Source organism: Sorex fumeus, unplaced genomic scaffold (assembly GCF_029834395.1).
Source record: "Sorex fumeus unplaced genomic scaffold, SorFum_2.1 ptg000007l, whole genome shotgun sequence".
Classification (NCBI taxonomy): Eukaryota; Metazoa; Chordata; class Mammalia; order Eulipotyphla; family Soricidae; genus Sorex; species Sorex fumeus.
This window is the reverse complement of record NW_026606064.1, coordinates 34,804,315-34,825,342: the sequence shown is the minus strand read 5'-3', so window position 1 is coordinate 34,825,342 and position 21,028 is coordinate 34,804,315. Positions and strand designations below refer to the sequence as shown.

At 42.7% G+C, this 21,028-nt stretch overlaps 1 protein-coding gene and 1 non-coding gene across 3 annotated transcripts; one reads left to right on the top strand and one right to left on the bottom strand.

Moving 5' to 3' along the window:
- The first annotated feature begins 925 nt into the window (after nt 1-925).
- HTATIP2 (HIV-1 Tat interactive protein 2) lies at nt 926-19,875 on the top strand. Of its 2 annotated transcripts, none has more exons than XM_056135665.1 (6): nt 926-957; nt 1,555-1,753; nt 4,085-4,192; nt 13,269-13,406; nt 18,555-18,616; nt 19,458-19,875. In XM_056135665.1, the coding sequence occupies exons 2-6, from the start codon at nt 1,556-1,558 to the stop codon at nt 19,681-19,683; spliced, it is 732 nt and encodes a 243-aa protein (XP_055991640.1). In that variant the 5' UTR covers nt 926-957; nt 1,555; the 3' UTR covers nt 19,684-19,875. The 2 variants fall into 2 exon arrangements, with proteins under 2 accessions (XP_055991640.1, XP_055991631.1); XM_056135656.1 differs by lacking the exon at nt 926-957 and adding an exon at nt 974-1,181.
- On the bottom strand, nt 6,175-6,280 carry LOC130017120 (U6 spliceosomal RNA). Its single transcript, XR_008791334.1, has one exon. It is a non-coding gene; the product is annotated as a U6 spliceosomal RNA (small nuclear RNA).
- Nucleotides 19,876-21,028: the final 1,153 nt, after the last annotated feature.

Sequence of the window (21,028 nt, the reverse complement as noted above, 5' to 3'; positions counted from 1 at the left end):
GTTGACCTATAAAAGATATGGGCAGTATTGTTTAATTTGTACTTTAGTTTTCCCAAATATTCCTGACTCCTTTTCAAGTGATAGTGTGGCCCTCATATCTCAGGCTGATTGGCTAAGCCTAGCTAACATCTGCATATAATAATTGGAAGGAGAGGGAACACATTTTGGCTTGCTTCATTTATAAGACTGGTGTTTGAATGCAGAGAACCCAAAATGACCCCTCTTCACACTGCTATCCTCTCTTGGAGTTCAGGTTCCTGCTTGGGATTCTAGCTCTCTTCCCTGCGGGTCCTCTACCATCATCAGGTTCAGAGCAGACAGTCAATAGTGGAAACCACTCTCCTGGGCCAGGAGGGGCAGCGGCTGGCTCAGCCACCTGGAGACTGAAATAGGCCACAACCTGGGCAGGGAAACCAGTTATGCAGGGAACTCTGATGACAGCTTTTGAAAAAATACATGAGAAAATATTTGCAAGGAAGAACTTGACAGGATTCATCTGGAACGTGCGCCAGGAGAATGGAGTCCAGAGGCAGAGCCGGCAGGGCTGGAAAGTGTGATTATCCCAGAAAGGCGGGGAGCCGGCTTATTTGACGTTTGGGGTGGGTGCATGGATAAGTTTCCCAAGCGGAGAACCCGAGGTGAAGCTGTGTCCACTGCGCGGCTAGGAAAGGCAAGTTTGGAAAGGGCTGAAGGTTCGAGTCCATGGGCCGCGGGAGGCCCTGGGAGGGGGCAGACTCGCCGCGATGCTGCGTGCAAGGTCGTTGGGGAGAGCGTCCTGAGGATTGGAGGGTCTCCGAGAATCATCCCGAGGCGCTGCGCACATGCTCGCGGAGTCCACTTCCCGTGGAGGTGGGGGGTGTGACCCAGCCACCCTTCCCCTCCCACCCTGCCTCCACGTCCCGCCCCTTCTGGGCGGGGCGAAAGTCCGGGCTGCAAAGTTCCGGGAAGCCGAGTCGGGTAGGGTGCGAATGAGGGGCGGCTTCGTCAAGCCCCGTCCCCAGCCCGGCCTACCTGCAGGGGTGCCCGCCCATGGGGACTGGGCCTGGCCGCTCGGAGCCGCGGGCCGGGCGTGCTGCCCGGGTGCCCCGGGCCGTGGCGGCGGTGGTGGCGGCGGTGGCCGCGCTGGTGACCGCTCAGCTCCTGCGGGGGCTGGAGGACGCGGGGCCGGGGGCCGGTTATAGGTAACCCCTGGCGACGGGGACCGAACTGGATTCCCCATCCCCACCCCCCACCCCACGTCACCGGTTTGGGTGGAGGAGGGAGGCATCGGGCTGCCCGGGGACAGTCGAGGGCACAGGGCCTGCTGGGGGTCCTGCAGCTGGTGGCCTTAGTGCCCAGGCTACGATTCTAGACTCTTCCTTACAGGCGGCAGGTGACCCGGGCGCAGGGGACAAGCTAGAGCGCCCCGCCCTGCAGGTGACTCAGCACCTTCCCCAGGGGAACAGTGACCGAGAACAATAGCTTTTCGGGACGCACCTCACCACCCGGGTCCCCTTTTCCAAGTCCTGCGTCATCGTCATCCCCGAGCCCACGGCCTGCCTCTGCCCCCTGCAGCATGACGGACACGGTGGACGCGCTGGCCAAGCTGCGGGAAGACTTCAGGATGCAAAACAAGTCTGTCTTCATCCTGGGAGCCAGCGGGGAGACCGGCCGAGCGCTCCTGAGCGAGGTGCTCCAGCAGGGCCTGTTCGCCAGAGTCACGATCATTGGTCGGAGGAAGCTGGACCTTGACGGGGAGGCGTACAAAAACGTGGTGGGTATCCGAGCCGGGACGTCCCGGTGTAGACGCGGTGACGCTGCTGGGTAAAAAAAAAAAAAAAAAAAAAAAAATCATGCTGAGTCTGAACACGGCCCGACCAGTGCCCGGTGGTCAGACCTGCCAACACGGGACTCTGAGCGCCCTTACAGCCAGCTGGACCCCTGCGTCTGGACCCCGCAGGCCGTCCCCTCGCTGTGTGGACTTGCAGTCTACACCCTTTAGAAGGCCCCAGTCGACGTCGGAATTGGAGGCGTGGGCCATAGAAGCGCAGTTTTCAAAAAGAGCATCGTTTTATTTGGGTGGGATGGGGAGTTCCCAAGCAGCACTGAGAGGGCCCCAGAACCCCTCCCTGTAATTTTGGACCAGGTATTTCCGTGCTCCGAGCATCTCCGGGGTGCTGCTCCAGAGACAGCATCACACCCAGCACCTCAGGGGCTACACTTGCAGTTCTCCCAGGAACTCAAACTCTGGTCCTTGCACGGGCACCCCTGAAATTTCTCTTTACTGGTTTTATTATTATTATTGCTTTTTTTTTGGGTCATACCCTGCGATGCACAGGGGTTACTCCTGGCTCTGCACTCAGGAATTACTCCTGTCAGTGCTCAGGGGACCATATGGGATGCTGGGAATTGGACCCAAGTCAGCCTCTTGCAAGGCAAATGCCCTATTTGCTGTGCTATTGCTCCAGTCCCTCTTTATTGGTTTTCTCTTTCTAGCCTCTGCACACTCACGTTGTCCTCGAATGTGAAATTCTTTGCAAACTGGGGTTTGCCTGGCACCAGCAGGCTTGTCTGTTAGGGGAATTCCCCCCTCCAGTCATTTACATGGTCAAGCAGATGATACACAGGTTTCACTCGGTTGACAATCCCTGAAGCCTGAGCTTCTGCAGGTAATTGCCCCCATTTAAACCAAATTGTTTATGAACTGCAGCAAATTATCCTGTGACTGGGAGACCGCAGCACTATAGAAGTCATTCTCAAAGTTCCACAGGTAGAATATTCCAAGTAACATGATCTCCCAAGTAAATGTCGATCCCTGGAGGTCCACATTCAGGTCACTCTGCATTTGGACTCGTCCATTAGAACGTTTCCATTTAAAATGAAGTGGAGGGCCTAGGAGATAATACAGAAGATGAGGTGCTTGCCTGATCTGGGATCTATCCCTGGCATCCCATGTGGACACCCAGGCCCCACCAGGAATAAACCTTGAGCACTGCAGTGTGTGGTTCAAAAACAAAAAGTAATTAAAATGAAGTGAATCTCTTTGCTCAGATTTAGGCAGATGAAAGTGACTTTTATAGTCTGGCTTCACGTACTTATTATACACTCTTGGTCATCAGAAACTGAATTAACTTCTGTGCCTTAAGAGTCAGGCACTTTATGAAAATCAGTATTCTTCAGCATTGTATACAGTGCCAGGTAAATTTTTGGATTAAGTGGGATAGGAAATCAACCTTTTATTTGAATTACTAGATAATGGATACTTCTCAAAATTTTATTTAAGTTTCACGACAAATTTAGGAAGTTAGATGGAGGGTCCTAAATTTCAGTGTGCATGAAAATTATTATAGGTGCTTGTTGAAAGTGCGGTTTCTGAGTCAAATGTTTTAATGTGAAACCCATTCAAGCAGATCCCATTTTATTGAGTAACCCCTGTTTAATTCTAAGGCAGGTTGTTTGGGGATTAGACAGAGGAACGATTATTATTCAGATTTTACTACTGAAAAAAAGCCTGAGGCATATGATAAATGACTTGACCAAAACTATATGCCTGCTGAGTAGCAATCGAGATTTATAACTAGGCCTTGAAGATCCCGAACACTATTCTCTGTCCCTACCTTATATTGTACCTCTTAGGTATCTTTCCTGGTGAGATACAGACAGGTGTTTTGCTTTTCTTTTCATTTTGGTGCCACACCTGGTGCTATTCAGAGCTTACCCCTGGCTCTGAGCTCAAGGATCACTCCTGGCAGGCTGCGGGGATTATAGGTGGTGCCTGGTCAGCTACATGCACGGCAAACACTCTACCTGCTGTACTATCTCTTTTGTCATATTTTTCTAGTGGGAAAATTCTAATTAACCTGATTTGAGAGATCTGAATTGCTCCTATTGAAAACCATCCAGATATGGGTACTGTTGACATATTAGGGCATTGTTCATTTTCAGTTCAGAGAAATTGCTTTCTATTTTTGAGGGGGGGGAGATGAGCTTACAAAATTTGATGTAAAGTAGGCACAATGATATTCGAGAATTCCTTCAGTCCAGAAGGTATTTTGTTGTTTTGTTTAAATAGTAAGTTATAAACTCCCTTGTTCTTATTATCTAGAATCAAGAAGTAGTGGACTTTGAAAAGTTGGATGACTACAGTTCTGCCTTCCAAGGTCATGATGTTGGATTCTGTTGCTTGGGAACCACCAGAAAAAAGGCTGGGGCGGTAAGGAAGAAATATCCCTTCTCCCTTCTCTCTGCCAAGGTGTATCCATAATTGTGTTCTTTCTCATCTTACTAATTTTTTAATCACATTTGTCATGTTTAAATATAATTTTTTATTGTTTTTAGATTCTATATGCTTCCATAGTTTTTGCCTAACTTGACCAGTACTTATAAGTTCATCCATCTTTCCTTCAGAGTCATCCTTGACATTATACTGAAGACATCATAAAGATTTACATTGTCATGCTCCTTGCAAATATTGTTGTTCCTACGTCCTCTGAGTAAGGCAAATCATCATGTCTGAGTAAACGTAACGAACAATTGTAGCATTTTTTTTTGTTTTTTAATAAATGTTTTAAACCTGAGTATTTTTCTTCAACCTATTTTCATGCCAAGTTTTAAACTTCTGGGCTAGAACAACCAGAACAGAGGCACGACTCAGCTCACTCCCAGGATGACTCAGCTTCCAGCCATGATTCAGCCTCAGTTGGTGATTCAGTCTTAACTGACGCAGAACTCTTTTAATATACATTTCATTTTCTCTTTAATGGTGTTTTAAATTACATCAGCTCCTGTCCAGAAGTTATAGTTTACTACGTAGTTAGAAGTCACAGTTTTCTACATATATTCTGGGTAAGCATTAACACATCTTTATTTAATTTATACCTTGTCTATAATTTATCCTTCTGGCAGAATTTATTTGCTGGAGCTAAACCTTTTCAATATGCAGGACCACAGTACTGTCATGGGGGCTTACCCTGGCTTTTGAGAAAGGCCGATGCATCAGAATCATGAGGGGAGATTCATGGTTAAGAACAATTTTGTGAACAACCTAGGAAGCAATAACAGGACTTTTGCTCATCTGTGTTTCTCTGGGCCTCCTGGTGATCCAGTAAACAACACTTTTGGTAGGATGTCTTTCAAAAATCCTTTGCCATTTTGTCAGGCCCATCTTAGAACACAGCTGAGTTTTTAGCCCTGTGCTGGGAATTGTGGTTGAGAGAGAAGTTTGATTTCCCCGAGAATGTGCACCATCTCTATCCTGGAAAGGGTTCCATTCCTGCTCATTGGCTAGCGCAGCCTTTTCTGTCCTGAAACAAGAGGGTTGCCCTCTAAAAGCATTGAAAAGTTTTGTCCTAATCCACTGCAGGCTGCACGGTCTCACTGATCTTCGTGGTGACTCAGCAAAATAAAAACCACTGCAATAGGCATAAAGGACTTGATTTTCATGACATAAGGCAAATCTGATTTTAGGGCACTTCAGGAAGAAGTCTAAGTTGCTTTGTTATTAAAATTGGGTAACTCAATTTTAATCAGATGAATGAGTTGAATATTTTTATTATCTGGATTTTTTTTTTAAAGGTAGAATTTGTTCCTCAGCCTTCAGGCAGGCCACACAGGATCTTTTTCTCCACAAAATCAATTAGAAAAGATACAATTAATGAGAAAAAAGACTAAAAGGCCAACTACAGTCTGAAAAATGAGGTCGGACTTAGGTGACTGGAGAGGATAGTGACAGAAAGTAAGCTGACATATCCTTTAGAAAATGTTTTTGGTATTGTTTGTGTTTGAATCCTCGTTTTGTAATTTACAGTGATCCTAAGTTGAATGCACTATGAAATTTGGAAGTTGTAATCATTTGAGGCAACAGTTCACAGGATTTGTTAATTGTCATGGGTAACAGTAGTTGTTTGATGAAGCTTGGAAATCCCAAGCTCACTGTATATAGTCTTTTTGTCTGTTTGGGGGCCACACCCAGGGATACTCAGCGATACTTCCATCTCTGTGCTCAGGGATCCCTCCTGGTGGTGCTCTGGGAACCATATGGGGTGCTGGGAGTTAAACCATGGGGGTGGGGGTGAAAGGCCAGCATCCTACTGCTTTGTGCTTTGTGCTTTGTGTCAGCCACCCTCTCTGTGGAAAGGTTCACGTCAAAGCCTGTGGCAAAACCGTGACCATTCTGTTGCTGTTTCATAGTGGTAGTACCCCGTATGTTGCTTTAACAGTCTGAATTTCATCCTTGCCCAGGGACATGCTAATCTTTTCTGTATCATTCCAATTTTAGTGTATGTGCTGCCGCAGTGAGCACAACAGACCAAATTTCTATACAAGAAACTTCTAAGAAATTCGGGTTTTTGCCTCATGGTTGAAATCCTCTGAATGGTTTTATTTGGCTGCCCTTCAGCATATTACTCTTCTGGGTCATAACAATGTACCAATACAACGTGTTAGAAGCAGGATGGCGTTACCTGCTGAAATGCTCTCTCAGTTCTGAGTAAACAAGTCTTCAGGGAGTCAATAGGATTGGGTCTTCTGAGAATTGTGAGGTAATGACCATTTCTTCTTGACTTGTAGATGGCTGCCTTATTTTTCCTCACTTCAAGTGGCATATTTCCTTTGTGCTGTGACTTCCTTCAAATTTGCCCTTTTTATAAAACACTACTCAAATATGATTAAGAGCCACCCTACTCAGTAGGACCTTGTTCAAACTAATTACTTCAGTAATGACCCAATTTCTAAAAAAAAAGATCATTCAGAGGTACTGGAAGTACGGTTTTTACACATTTGGGGACCGTCTACCTGGATTTTCACTGGAACTGGTGCTAGGGGCAGGTCTAGTAATTTTCTCCAGTTCTTTGGGAAACCATTAGCTTTAATTTGGGCAGCTTAGATGTCAACCTTCCTTGCTCAGTCACAGACCATAGTGGGTCCAGTCAACGTAGTAGTGTCCTGATTTCACCCTGACACAAATCTACCGGTTCATAATCAGTTACAGGTAAAAATTTGAAATCTTTATTTATAGCAAAATTTCTTTGCAAGATTCTGCTGTTGCCAACTTGTCTGTTATTATGTCTTGTTATTTCAGAAGATACTGGGTAGTTTTAGTCTTCCTCAACTACCAGTTTTCCAAATATTATATAATCCCTTGTTTTAGTTAGTAATTTGTGTGACAGGTAAAGGTTGAAAATATCCATTGGAGATCAAATCTCTATTGGCAGTGAAGAGCAAAAACTCATGGATGCTATGTGCTTTCACCTTGTATGTACCAAGATGGGTTTGATTAATTAGTAAGAGGTAGCATGAGATAGTAGAAGACAAATACCTGAAGTTTCTTAGACTTTATTGAATAGGCAATGGCATTAATGTGATTAGTGCATCTAATATATCATTAGGCATTGTCAGAGTCCCATAATTTTTCTTTTTTTTGCTTTTTGGGTCACACTCGACAATGCACGGGGTTACTCCTGGCTCTGAACTCAGGAATTACTCCTGGTGGTGCTCAGGGGACCATATGGGACGCTGGGAATCGAACCCGGGTTGGCCGCGTGCAAGGCAAACGCCCTACCCGCTGTGCTATCGCTCCAGTCCCGAGAGTTGCATAATTTTTTATTCCAGTATTTTCTCAGGGCCAGAGAGATAGTACAAGACATAAGGTGCCTGTCTTGCATGTAGCCAACTCCAGTTCAATCCCTAGCACTGCATATGGTTTCCAGAGCCCCTGAGCACTGCTTGCTGTGAGTCAAAACCTGCTCCCCACACCCTTGCAAATAATGATATATCTTCTTATCTGGAACTTGCAAACTACAGCATATGGTCTGACCTATGGTCAAATTTTATCTGTCACACAAATTACTCACTAAAGCAAGGAATTATATAGTACCTGGAAAACTGGTAGTTGAGGGAGACTAAAACCACCCAATATCTCCTGAAATAACTAAGAGTTATAATATTACTCTTACAACTTAAGAGTAATAATATGCCAATATGCCATGACACGTGAAAATAAATTTGTATTTTAGTACCCATACACAGATTTTATTGGAACATAAGCTATTCTCCTTAATCTTATGCCTTACTGTGGCTAATCTTGTGTTATGATGGTGGAACTGTGTGACTGTAACAAAGGCCTGCAGTCCTGCCCATATTTAGTATCTCTTTTTTTATTGAAATAGCTAACTGACACCCATTGTCAGATCTGCTGTCTTTTTATATGTCTAGGTGGGGGGCCTATGAAGGGGTGAGGACCTTGATGATTCAGGGGACCCAAATCATACACTGTTTGGCTACAAAGCAGAGCAGCTGTGAGACCTTGAGTACATGGACTAGGTTCTGAGAAGCTTTGTCTACACTGAGCCAGAGGTCACCACTGAAGTCCCTTTCACCTGCAGAATGCTCCCGCCTTCATAATACATGAGAAAGAATGACCCATTTTTTTTTTCTAGTACGATCATTTTCTTCAACCAAGATTTTGTTCCTTCTACCAAATATCAGATATAGAGATGTCTTTAGGGACATAAATGTGTGGATATCTCATGGCATTTATTATCAGAACTGTTTCCTAGTCTAATTTTTGGGTTGTAATAAAAGAGAATCTGAGGCAGAAATATGGCAGGTGGGACCTTTTATAGAATATAGGTTGTGGGTCAGAGAGATAATACAGGACTTAAGGCATTTGCCTTACATGCAGCTGACCCTGGTTTAATCCCCAGCACCCAACATGGTCTTCTGTGTACCACCGGGCATGATTTCTGAGCACAGAATCAGGAATAAGACCTGAGCATGGCCAGATATGGACACTTTCCCCTGTCCCCCGCCAATAAAGAATAAAGATTTTCCCTAAAATTATGTAAAATTATGCCATTGGCCTTCTTGTCTTTTTGGTTGGTCCTGAAATACTATGTTAGAATGAGTTTTTCTTAAATTAGGCATGGGTAAAGATGATTAGAAGATATTCTTTTCAGTTCTGAAATTTTGAAAGGGCTTAAGATAAGAACAATGGAAGAATCTTTGTGGAGTCTGTGAGAATATCTCTGCTGGGAAGCTGCAGGGAAATGAATTTATAGTGGGAACTTACACAATTGCTTTTTTTTTTCTAGAAGGACCTCTGATTCTTAGCATGAGATGGACCAATCGACTATAAAATTATAAAGATAGCATAATAGCCTTACTGCTCCCAGAAAAAAATAATCTTTTCTTCTGCCATGTGGCTAGGGAAACTAAAAGATTTCTTCCAAAAATTGTATTTCTGGGAAGTGAAGTTCCTCATATTTATTTAAATTTGTAAAACTGTATTGAAGTAATATTTATAATGCAGTATAAAACCTTCTGGTTCAACATTCATTTTCGTATTTATTTGAGAACAAGAAAAAAATTTTAATAATAAGGTTTTAATCATAGCACCACTTTATCTGTGAATAGAATCTTCCACACTCCAAAGAAAATTCAAGTGTGTTGCCAGTCACAGGCTCCACATTTAAGTTTGATTTCTAAGTTCTTGAAAGCCCTTTACTTTTAAATTTTGAGTTTCATTCACCAGCTAAAAGGCCAAGCCTCAGGGTGGCGACAGTGTAATTCAAAATTTAGAGGGCCTTGGGGGGAAAAAAAAGCGTATTTATAATCAGCTTGAAGGCTCAAAGGATTTGTGAAATTGTTTTGGATTAACAGCCATTGATTGCTAATAAAACAATATTTAGCTTTGTCCCAAGAACAGCGATGGAGAAAGGTGTGGGCACCTTGTCAAGAGGGGCCATTGAGTGGCGTTGATGGGCTGAGTGTGGGGGTGTCTGAGGCAGCATGGGTGCTCGTCCTTCAAGGGGCGTTTGTCAGTTGTTCACCAGGCCCTTGAAAGGAAGGACGCCAAAGTCTGATGGCTGGGGTGGGATTGATGTGCCTTCGCTGACTAATCAGATTGAAAAAGTCCCATGGCATTTATGTCACTTTAATTTTCATCAGACAATTGAAGACGACAGCACTCTATTAAGGAGAGGATGATCCAGAACTAAAGCCAAATAAATTAGGGTCTCGGTTTAATCAAAGTGTCCCTTTACTGCCCCTGGATTAAGTGAGAGAGACAGCGTCGGTTTAGAGACCCGTGATTGGCTGAATCGTTGCCTTATTTTTTACAGACTCTAATGAAAGAAAAGGCATTTCAACAGAGACAACTGTAACAACCCTACCAAGAAATAATGTTAAAACAATAGCAATGACCAAAAAAAAAAAAAAAGGAATTTCTTTTCTTAGTCAGTGATGGAATTTATTGCGAATCACAACCTGTTATGAAAATTGGCTTTCTGATGAATTACTTGAAATGAGAAAAACCGATAGGGACGGGATATTGGGTGTTTGAGAATCTTTCTATGTAGTTTTGGAATTTATTTTTCCCTTGGCATACATACTTTCAGCAAACTCGAAGTCTAGTTAGGGAGATGGTTCTAAGAAAAATCATGTGCTTCTCTCAGAATGTGCGGAATATTAAAACTGCTTCATGACTTTTTAAATAGCACTGAGGATAGGGCGTTTGCCTTGCACGCTGCCAACCCAGGTTCTATTCTTCCGCCCCTCTCGGAGAGTCTGGCAAGCTACCGAGAGTATCTTGTCCACACGGCAAAGCCTGGCAAGCTACCCATTGATGTATTCAAGATGCCAAAAACAGTAACAGGAAGTCTCATAATTTGTTGTGAGATGTTACTGGTTCCTGATCGATCAAATTGAAGAACAACGGGAGGACAGTGCTACAGTATTTCTTTATTCCCTCTCTCTTTTTGCACTTTTTATTATTGTTGTTGCAATAACCAGGGGTTGCAGTTGATTGTGTTCCTTCGCACAGTTTTGAAAAAGCAACACTACAAGTTTAAATATGTGTGTAGAACAGGCCCAGAGCTTAGTTGTTAGGGTTAACTGTCAGAGTATGGAACACAAGAGGAGCTGATGCTGCTTCCTGGGTAAAGGGTTAAGTTTGTAAGGCAGAAAAAACCCACAGCCCTGAAGGCAGTGATCCCAAACAGCCTCTGTGAGTGCTGAGAAGGAGAGGGGGCTTTTGAGATAACCGCAATGTTGAGTTTCTTAACGGAGAGCTGGTTGCAGAGGATATTTAGTGAGTTCTAGACTTAGAATATTTACTTCACTTTATAATCTACTTGAATGTCTGGTTCTAAAAGTTTGTTTGAGCCTGGTCTCTTAAAATTGAATATAGGATTCTATTTAGAGGCTTAATTTTATGCCTCACATTTAGTGTCTTAAAAACAATGCAAATTTATATTCTGGATTATGCTGAGATAAAATTAAAAAAATCAAGGCGTTGTTTGAAATGCTTTGCCTTGTTAGAGGATCTTGAGGAAATTCCATTTCTTTACCTTTTCCATTTTTAAAAGCCACCTGTATTCTTTGGTTCATGGTTACTATCTTCATTCTGTCACAACATTTGGGTTCAGTTCTCTTACACTGCACATTCTATCCTGCTTCCCTCTTTTCCACTTTTCAGGACTCTTGTGATTATTTTGGGCCCAGGTAGGTCGTCCAGAATAATTTCTTATTTTAAGATCAGGTGAGTAATGAGTAACTAATTTAACTAACCCATTGCCATGTAACTTAGTTACAAGTCACTATTTTGTCTGCACAGTCATAAGTTAGCCATTTTCATTTAACTTGAGATAGTCTGGGATGAGAAGGATGGTAGATACAGGGAGAAGTGCAGTCATGAGTCAAGAATTTTACCTCTCTCTCTCTCTCTCTCTCTCTCTCTAATTAGTAGTTCTCCTGTTCACCGGACTTTGTTTTAATATCTCCATTATGAGGGGTTTAGACATATTTCCTAAGGTGTCTGCTAACATTTTATGAAAGATATACTAAACTAATGGAAAAGATAAGAGAAATTTTAAAACATATAAAACAAAATATTCAGGAAAAACAAACACTATAGGGAAAATTTTAAAACAACATATTCAGGAAAAACAAACACCATAGGGAAAATTTTAAGTTATTTAATTTGGGGGCCAGGGAGTACACTAGGGTCTCATACATTCATAGCATGCTCTCTACCACTGAACTACATTCCCTGTCCCCGACTGGACAAATTTTTAGTTAAAAAACAAAATAGAAGGCTTGTGATCAAGAGTTCCTTTCATCCCTGGAGTGACCCCCATTTGCCCCAGTACGATCCTTATGGTTCTACAGCTTGGGACCCCTAGCACTACCCCCAAAAGTATGCGATATACAGCCCACTGCCACCATGTATGTGACCTCTGATGAGCACTGCATACCATGTGTGGGAGCACTATAGCCAAGCATGCAATACATGGGCACCAGAGAAATAAGGATGGAGAGGGAAACATAAAAATTCAGCCCTCCAGTTAGAATTTCTGGAATCAACCCTCATTATAATAACAATCACAAGCTCTGATGAAGTTCAGCTTTCAGAGATGTCAGATTTGTCTTCAAGCCTCAAGTTTGAGAAAGCCTTATTTTATGGTGACCCCAAGAAGCTGTTACTACCTGGAATTCCTTTTTGTGGGTAGAGGGCTGTGTTCTTTAATTAGGTCCTGGAAATGGGTCTGTCTTTTATTGTTTGTACAAATTATCCCAGCCTCCTTTTACTGCTACTTTGTTCTATTTGGATTTGCCTTTTCTCCGATTTCACAAGTCTATTATTCAATCAGTTAAATATTTTTTGGAGCCAGGGGAGGAAAGACTCAGCCATTTCATGGGCTGATTCTAGACAAAGGTTTTGGCACATTTTTATTATATATGATCAGCTGAAAAATTAAGGATGCATCCTTACTAGTATGTGCAGTGTCTTGTAAAATACAAACAGAAACTGCGAGTTAAGTAGTCTTTTGATTTAATAACATCTTGTTGGGCTTTCAGTCAGGCTTTGAGACCTTACCATTTTAGAGTTTTTAGAAAATAAAAATTAAAAAAAAAACAGAGAGTTGTAAGATTATAAAGTAATTAAGAGATGAAAGAAATGTGTGAGTGAAAGAAGTTTCACAGGCCAATTTTGTTATTCTAGTTTGTTCTTTGTCGATTTGTTTTGGTGTCTGTGTTTCAATGCCATTATCCTTGGTTTTTTTTTTTTTCATTGCTATCTGGTCTTACTGCTAAAGCTGGTGCATCTAGTCTGACAGTCATACTTGGACCATTTCCCAGGGTCTGAGCCTGACCATTCACATATTGCTTGGGTGCGTTTTATTTAGATCCCCTTCCACTCCAGTTCTCCTTGCCTGTCACTCAGGCTGAGTAGTAATCTTGAACAAGAACTACAGCCTTCTGGAAGTAACTCATATCCTTTTCCCCCTTAGGAGGGATTTATTCGTGTTGATCGAGATTATGTCCTCAAGTCTGCAGAACTGGCAAAAGCTGGAGGGTGTAAGCATTTCAATTTGCTAACGTCTCAGGGAGCTGACAAGTCGAGCAACTTTTTATATCTGCAAATTAAGGTTTGTGTGCATTTCTATCTTTCATGTACTTTGCAGAGTCCTGGGTAGTGACAATACTGTATGTTTTAAACTACTAAATAATACAAGAATGCATGAAATTCATCAGGCTATGAATTTTTTTAAAACTTTCTTTTTAGGAATATATTTGTAAATGACAGTTTACAGGCTGGAGTGATAGCACAGCAGGTAGGGTGTTTGCCTTGCATGCGGCCGACCCAGGTTCGATTCCTTCTTCCCTCTTGGAGAGCCTGGCAAGCTACCAAGAGTATCCCATGCGCACGACAGAGCCTGGCAACTTCCCTGTGGCATATTTGATATTCTAAAAACAAGTCTCACAATGGAGACGTTACTGGTGCCCCCTCGAGCAAACTGATGAACAATGGGAGGACAGTTACTGTAGTGCTACTTGTAAACAGGATTGACTTAAAAGAAAAATTTCTCTTATCTTTCCCCATTAGTTTACGGCAATCATGAAATGAGTAGTAGCAGTACTTATCTTAAATATCAGCATTGAATCCTGGCATGGAAGAAACTTAGAGGCACTGGTTCTTATTTATTTATTTATTTTGCTTTTTGCATCACACCTGGCGATGCACAGGGGTTACTCCTGCAGGTCCTCAGGGGACCATATGGGATGCTGGGAATTGAACCCGGGTTGACCGCGTGCAAGGCAAACGCCCTATCTGCTGTGCTGTCCCTCCAGCCCCAAGGCACTGGTTCTTAAAACAGTTCCCTCATCGTTTGCCTAATGACTTAAAGGAATTCTCTTTTACTTATTTATTTATTTTATATTTGGGACTTTTTTTTTTAAATATTTATTTCTTTATTGAATCACTGTGGGAAAAGTTACAGAGCTTTCCGGTTTAGTCTCAGTCATGTAAATATCAAACACATTTCCCTTTACCAATACTTATTTTTAACTGCGAACCCCAATAGAACCCCACCTCCCACCCCTCCCAATTCCTGTGAGGCAGATGAGTTCTAGTTAAAACTGTATCTACTTTGACTAGATACATTGTTTCGATAGAAGATGCACAATTATTGTTTAGAGTTTACGACCCCCCCCCAATCAGATACGCTGATCAGCGTTGTGAAATGATTTGCTTTCTACAGCTGGGTTTAAGAATAAAATGATGGGTTTAAGAATAAAATTGCGGCCGCGCGGTTTTAGATTTCTGCTATTTTACTTATTAACCCTGGAAGTATTTCTATTAAAAGTTAGATAGTTAAGAGATTGGTTTCTGTGCTCTGGAGTCGTGGCCCTGCCGAAGAGCCGCTCGTGGGGGGCAGCTGGGGGGCAGTGGCGACCTCGGTCGGGCGTGAAGGACGGCCTAGAACGCCCCCCTTCCCATGAGGCCCCTGTCGCCCCCCACCCCCGGCTCAAACCTGCTGTCCACAAGGCTCCCGTGCGGCCGCCATCTTTCTTTCCAGAGAGGATTGCGATATTTGGGACATTTAACCTGAAGAAATCTGTTACAAGTTGCGCATTCTCAAAATTTTTTAAAGTTAAAATAAAGATGGAGGCTGGAGAGATAGTACAATAGGGAGGATGGTTTTTCTTGCATGTGGCTGACCTGGGTTTGATCTCTGGCACCTCACATTGTTCCCCAAGCTCCTGCCAGGAGTGATTGCTGAATACAGAGCCAAGAATAAACCCTGAGTATTGCCAGCTGTGCCCCCCCAACAAATAAAATTAAAATTTTAAAATGAATTTTAAGAAGTTCACGAACTTTTTTTTAAAAAAAGCTACTCTTAAGTGTTAACCTAAAAATTCAGGAGGCTATTTCAAGTGAAGATTGCATCTATATGGGTCCAGTTATGTTACTTTTTATACGCAGTAATATGAATATTCTTATTTATTTGACAAAGAGTGTTTCCATTTTCTTACCTTCACAGAAAATGGATGCTATAGGAACATGGGCCATGTGTTCTAACTGTTCTCTGTCCCTCCTGATGTAAAAATACCTCAGTGTGCTCACAATTTAAAAAGCTGGACTTAAGTTATTGGACTTATCCAGTGAGAAATCTTTTTACAGAGGTTTATCTAGCTTCCGCTATATATTTTCAGCATAGGATTTGAACATAGCCTTTCAGTATGGGATTTAAATTTGGGCAATCTGCGGGAGGCGCTGTGCTGCTAACCATTCTCTAATGAGTACTCCTTCTTGCAAATTCATGGGAAGGGCCTCATACAGTACCTGGATAATGGCAGAGACTTGGCAAATAAAAGTAAATGCCAGTGAAATGGAAAGAGACAGGACCTTCTGTTCACTGGGGTTGTTATGGATTAGCCATGACATGGCATTAAAAATTAGGTTCAAAAGACAGAAATGATAACCTAATTCATATTTTTGCTTCTCCAACTTGAAAAGACAGTTTTCCCTAAATGATCCTCCAAGTACTGCATTTAAGTACCTAGTGGCACATCTTGCTTTTGTTGCCAGGCGTGGGGTATTGGGTGGAGGAGTGTGGTATGGCATCCAGAACTCCAGACTTCCTCAAGTTCGGTCTAGTTCTCTGTTCTCAGCATCCGTGAACTTCAAGTTTCCTCAGATGGGGGGAAACAGCACTTTCAGAGAAGGTGATATTTTATTATTGCTTGTGCCCTTGCCCTGAAGGAATTTATAATCTTGTTTCATGATGTCTGAGCCCAGCACCAAGTTTAATCATTTGATAAAAGGTGTCGTGGGAGTCAGAGTTTAGTCACAGCATAACTCACAGCTATGATCTATTATAGGGAAGGTAGATAAAAGCAAAAATCAGCAAAGAGAAAAAGTATCTAGGGTATAGTTCGGAGGAATCTCGATTTAAGCTTCCAAAGATTTGCAGGGCTCAATTTCTCCAGCACCAGTACTGTAAACCCCTGAGCTTAGGAATCCTGAATTTTTATGGGGGTTCAGAAATGTAGGCACCCTTAGCTTAGAAAAAAGAAAATCAAGTCTTCAGCATAAACCATACTGTACAAGTAATTTAGGCCCAGGAAACTACCCCTATCAGATAGGTGATAGCCAGAATATTCCTGAAACCCAAGTTCCCAGGCAAAAACCAAAAATCAGCCTTGCCAGGTAAGTGGTCTTAGCCTGCTCTCTTGGCCCTTGATACACACTGCTAGTAGCGACAAAGCACATCTTTGTAAAAACTAAGAAGTATATGTCTACACAAAAACTTATGCATGGATGTTCGCAGCAGCATTCATAATAACAGCATTATTATGAGTAGAACCCAAATGTCCACTGATGTATGGATGAATGTAATATGCCACATCCAGACACTGCAATCATTTTCAGCTCTAAAAAAATGATACATGGGTCAGTCAGAAATATAGTAAAGGGGTTAAGGTCCTGTATGTGACTGGCCCTGGTTCAATCCCCAACACTATGTATGATCCTCAAGGTACCATAGGGGTGATCCTGATAAATGGCCCTGAGCCAGGAGTAAGTCCAGAGCACCACCAGGTGGGACCTCTGAAACAAACAACAAAAAGAATGATACATGCTACCACATGGAATAGATAAAGCTTGAAAATATCATACTATATGGGAGAAGCTAGTCACAGAAAGTACAATGTGTATGATTCCACTGAAAGTCCACAGAAGTCTATCTATATTGAGAGAAAGATGAGTGGTTGGCATGGGTTGGGACAGATTGCTATGGTACACAGTACCCAGTTTCTTCCTGAGGTGATGAAATACCTGTACCTTCAGTTATGGTGAAGGCAATACAATTCTGCAAACATACTGGAAAAAGCTTACTTTTATAAAAGATTTTTCTTTTTTTTCCTTTTAAATTAGTGAATCACTGTGAGGTACAGTTATATACTTACAAATTTTCATGCTTTCATTTCATACAATGATTGAGTACCCATTCCTCTACCAGTGCCCATTTTCTGCTACCAATGATCCCAGTATCCCTCCCACCACCCCCACCCCACCTCCCCATTCGCCACTATGGTAGGGCATTCCTTATAAAAGATTTTTTTCTTAAAGCCTTCCTAAGATGATGGGATGGAACAGATGAATTACCAAATGAATGAGAGGAACAGTAGGAGGAGAAGGTAGGAGATAGGCACAGCTTTATCCATGAGGCCTTTGGATGCCTCTGTGGCTGTGTCTTCTGGCCCTTCTGTTTGCAGAGACGCCTGGTACTGAGAATGTAGTTCAGTGGGTTCCATCCCTATCAACAAGGAGGTGTGTGTGTGTGTGTGTCTGTTTGTCTGTCTGTCTGGGTTTGGAGGAGGGAATCTTCAGCTATGCCTGGCATGAAAATTCATTATTTATTTAACAGATTAAAGCCTCTCTTAGATTTCAGTAACCCCATTATTAACGGCACAGCCTTTAATAGGAAGCAGGTTCTTTTGAGTGCTGTGGTTCTCTCTGACCAATTGGGACTACTGTATTTGAAGAGAGGCTCATGTCTGCCATCCTACAATGTTGGTTCTGGACTAATGTGATATTATTATTATCATCGTCATTTTGGTTTAGCAGCACATCATGATGCCCAGGAGTTACTATTGGATCCGCATTTAGGAATGATTCCTGGCAGGGCTTGGGGACCATATGGAATGCCAGGGATTGAACCGGGGTTGGCCATATGCAAGGCAAGTGCCCTGCCCACTGTACTATTGCTCCAGCCCCATAAGATTATTTTTAATTAATTTTTTTTATTTGGGGGGCACACCCAGTAATATTCAGGATTAACTCCTTGCTGTGCTCAGGGAGCACTCCTGGAGTGATTCAGGGTACCTCATGTGGTGCTGGGGATCAAACCCTGGACGGTAGCATCCAAGGCATACACTCATTCAACTGTACTATCTCTCCTGCCCCATGGGAAATTATTTTTTTTTATGGTTGAATTTCTAATATCTCAGCTGCCTTTGATGGGTCTGTCTTTATTTATATGCCAGCTGAGCAACTGGATTGAATTTAGCAGTTATTCATTCACTCTGTGCATCTTTTCTGTCACCTACAACAATAGGGATGAACGATCTCTTCCTTCACTGCTTAGACCTTAGAATCTAAAATTCTACTCAAGAAGATTTATTGTAAATCCTGCCCAAGCAGATTATCTTCAAATCCCCCAAATGATTCTACCAAGCATCACAGCAAATTGGTTTTGATTTTATACTGATAATCCGGTTTTTGTTACCAGGGAGAAGTGGAAGCCAAGGTTGAAGAATTAAATTTTGACCGTTACTCAATATTTCGGCCTGGGTAAGCATTCGTACAGCCTAGAGTACCCAACTGCTATCTTCTTGTTCAACGGAAGGGCCAACAACTAAGATCTCTGCAGTATGAAAGAAGTTGACTCTAAGAGGAGTTCTTCTTGGAAGGACATACTTTTTGGAGTTGCAGGAAGGGGTTGATGGTTGGTGGGTCCTGATTCAGAAACGTCCAAAATTTCCTGGGGTAGCTTTTGCTTCCTCTTTTTTTGGGGGGAGGGGTGGGCACACCGGGTTTACTCCTGGTTCTGTGCTCAGGGATCACTCCTGATGATGCTCAGAGGACTGTATGGGGTGCCGGGGGTTGAACCTGGGTCAACTACATTCAAGACCTTACTCACTGTACTGTTGCTCTGACCCTAGTTTTGCTTCCTTTAAAAGATTCCTCTTCATGCATCAAATCAAATCCTTCACCTACTATGTAACTGTTTGGGCTGCTGCAACAAATTAACAACCCAAGTTAGAAGGATTTGAACAACAGAACTTTTCCCACAATCCTGGAGGCTAGAAGTCTATGAAAAGGTGTCTTTAGGGTTGGTGTCTAAGGAGGCTTCTTTTTCTATGACCCTGGGTGCTCATAGGCTCTCCGTGTGCTTATGCAGGGAGTGAAAAGGATCTCGACTAGCTTTTCCTCTCCTGGAGGACACCTTCTGGCCAGATTAGGGTCCCACTGTTAGTACTTACATTTACCTTAACTAGCTCCCTGTCTACGCAGTCATCACACTGGGATTTAGGGCTTCAAACTACATTTAGAGGAGACACAGTTTTGTCTGTCACATCTTCTAGGAGCTGGATGCAATTTACCACATCTTCCTCTACTTTTTTCTCTTCAGAGTTCTGTTATGTGACAGGCAAGAGTCTCGCCCAGGTGAATGGTTCGTCAGGAAATTCTTTGGCTCCTTACCTGATTCTTGGGCCCGTGGGTACTCTGTACCAGTGATAACCTTGGTTAGAGCGATGCTGAACAACGCCGTGAGACCAAGTGACAAGAAGAAGGAGCTGCTGGAAAACAAGGCCATCCATGAGCTGGGGAACGCCAGCGACTCTCTCAAGCCCTAACCACACAGAAAATGCCCCTGTAAGCGTCAAGGCCCCTCACTGAATCAGTGGCTTTCATAGCCTTAAACAAGTCAGCATGCTTTAACTTTGAACTTTCACTCATCTCACCTGCCCAGATCTGGTTGGAAATGATTGTGCTATGTCCCAGTGGCTCAGTCTGGTTGTATGTGTATACACGGTATATTCTGGTTTTGTGACTGTGCAGGCGTGTGCTTATTTATTCCAAGGAAGTTGTCAGAAGTTAAGTTGCAGAAGTCCTAACTTGAACCTTTTGAATACGACTTTTTGGGGTGCAGGGACAGACATCTGTTGCTTTGTTTACATTTCCCTCGGTGCTTCTGATGCCACTAGCAGAGAGAGCTACTTTGAATTGCTTGTCTGCAGCAGTGCAAATCTTATTTACCAAGTAGATGAGATGTTTTATTATTATTTTTTGGGGGGGGCCACACCCTGTGATGCTCAGGGACTACTCCTGGCTTTGCACTCAGGAAGTACTCCTGGCAGTGCTCAGGCGACCATACGGCATGTCAGAGATTTAACTCTAATTGGCTGCATGCAAAGCAGATGCCCTACCTGCTGTACTATCCCTCTGGGCCCTGAACTCTGTTTTAAAATCATTTCCATTTGGTCTCTTGAATTATCTGGTGCTGGCTGTTTCTAACTGTATAAATGAATATGTGCCTTACTACTTGAGAATATACAATAAAGGTTATTGTATAAGTGAGCTTATATAATTCATGGGAGTATGAAATAGTATAAGTAAATGAATGGACAAGTTTGGGTGCCTCTGAGAGTATCAGAAAAATGTCCAAATAGCAGTGTGAAGATGCAGCATTTTGGCCAGTGGGGTGATAATGTAGAAGCTATCATCTATCAGTGTTTGCTCTCTGCCCTCACGTCTCCAGACAGTCCTTATAAGGCAGTACTGTGACCTCCTTATCTTAGGTGGGGAAACTGAAGCTCAGAGTGTTTAAGGGTCCAAAGCTGAAGAGCTCATTAGGATTCTAGCTTGGATCAGCCTGATACCATAACTTATATTTTCAGGCTCTCTGCAGGAGCGTCTCATCTCTATGTATTTCCAGGCAGTCCCAGGTAGTTCTTACTTCCTTCTAAGGATACATACTCCCTATTTAGGTGAATTATTTTTTTGCTCTAGAGTCTGCTGAAGTTCGAAACATCCCAGGTGTATATTGTAGATGCTGTGGAAATTGATCAAATAACTTTGCCTTCCCAAGGCAGCAGTCAAGACCAGTTTCACCACTGTCCTTTGTCATGGGATGGGATGAAATGAATGCTATGTTTCTCTTTATTTTGACCCTTCCTTGTATATCTTTTTCCTCTTCCC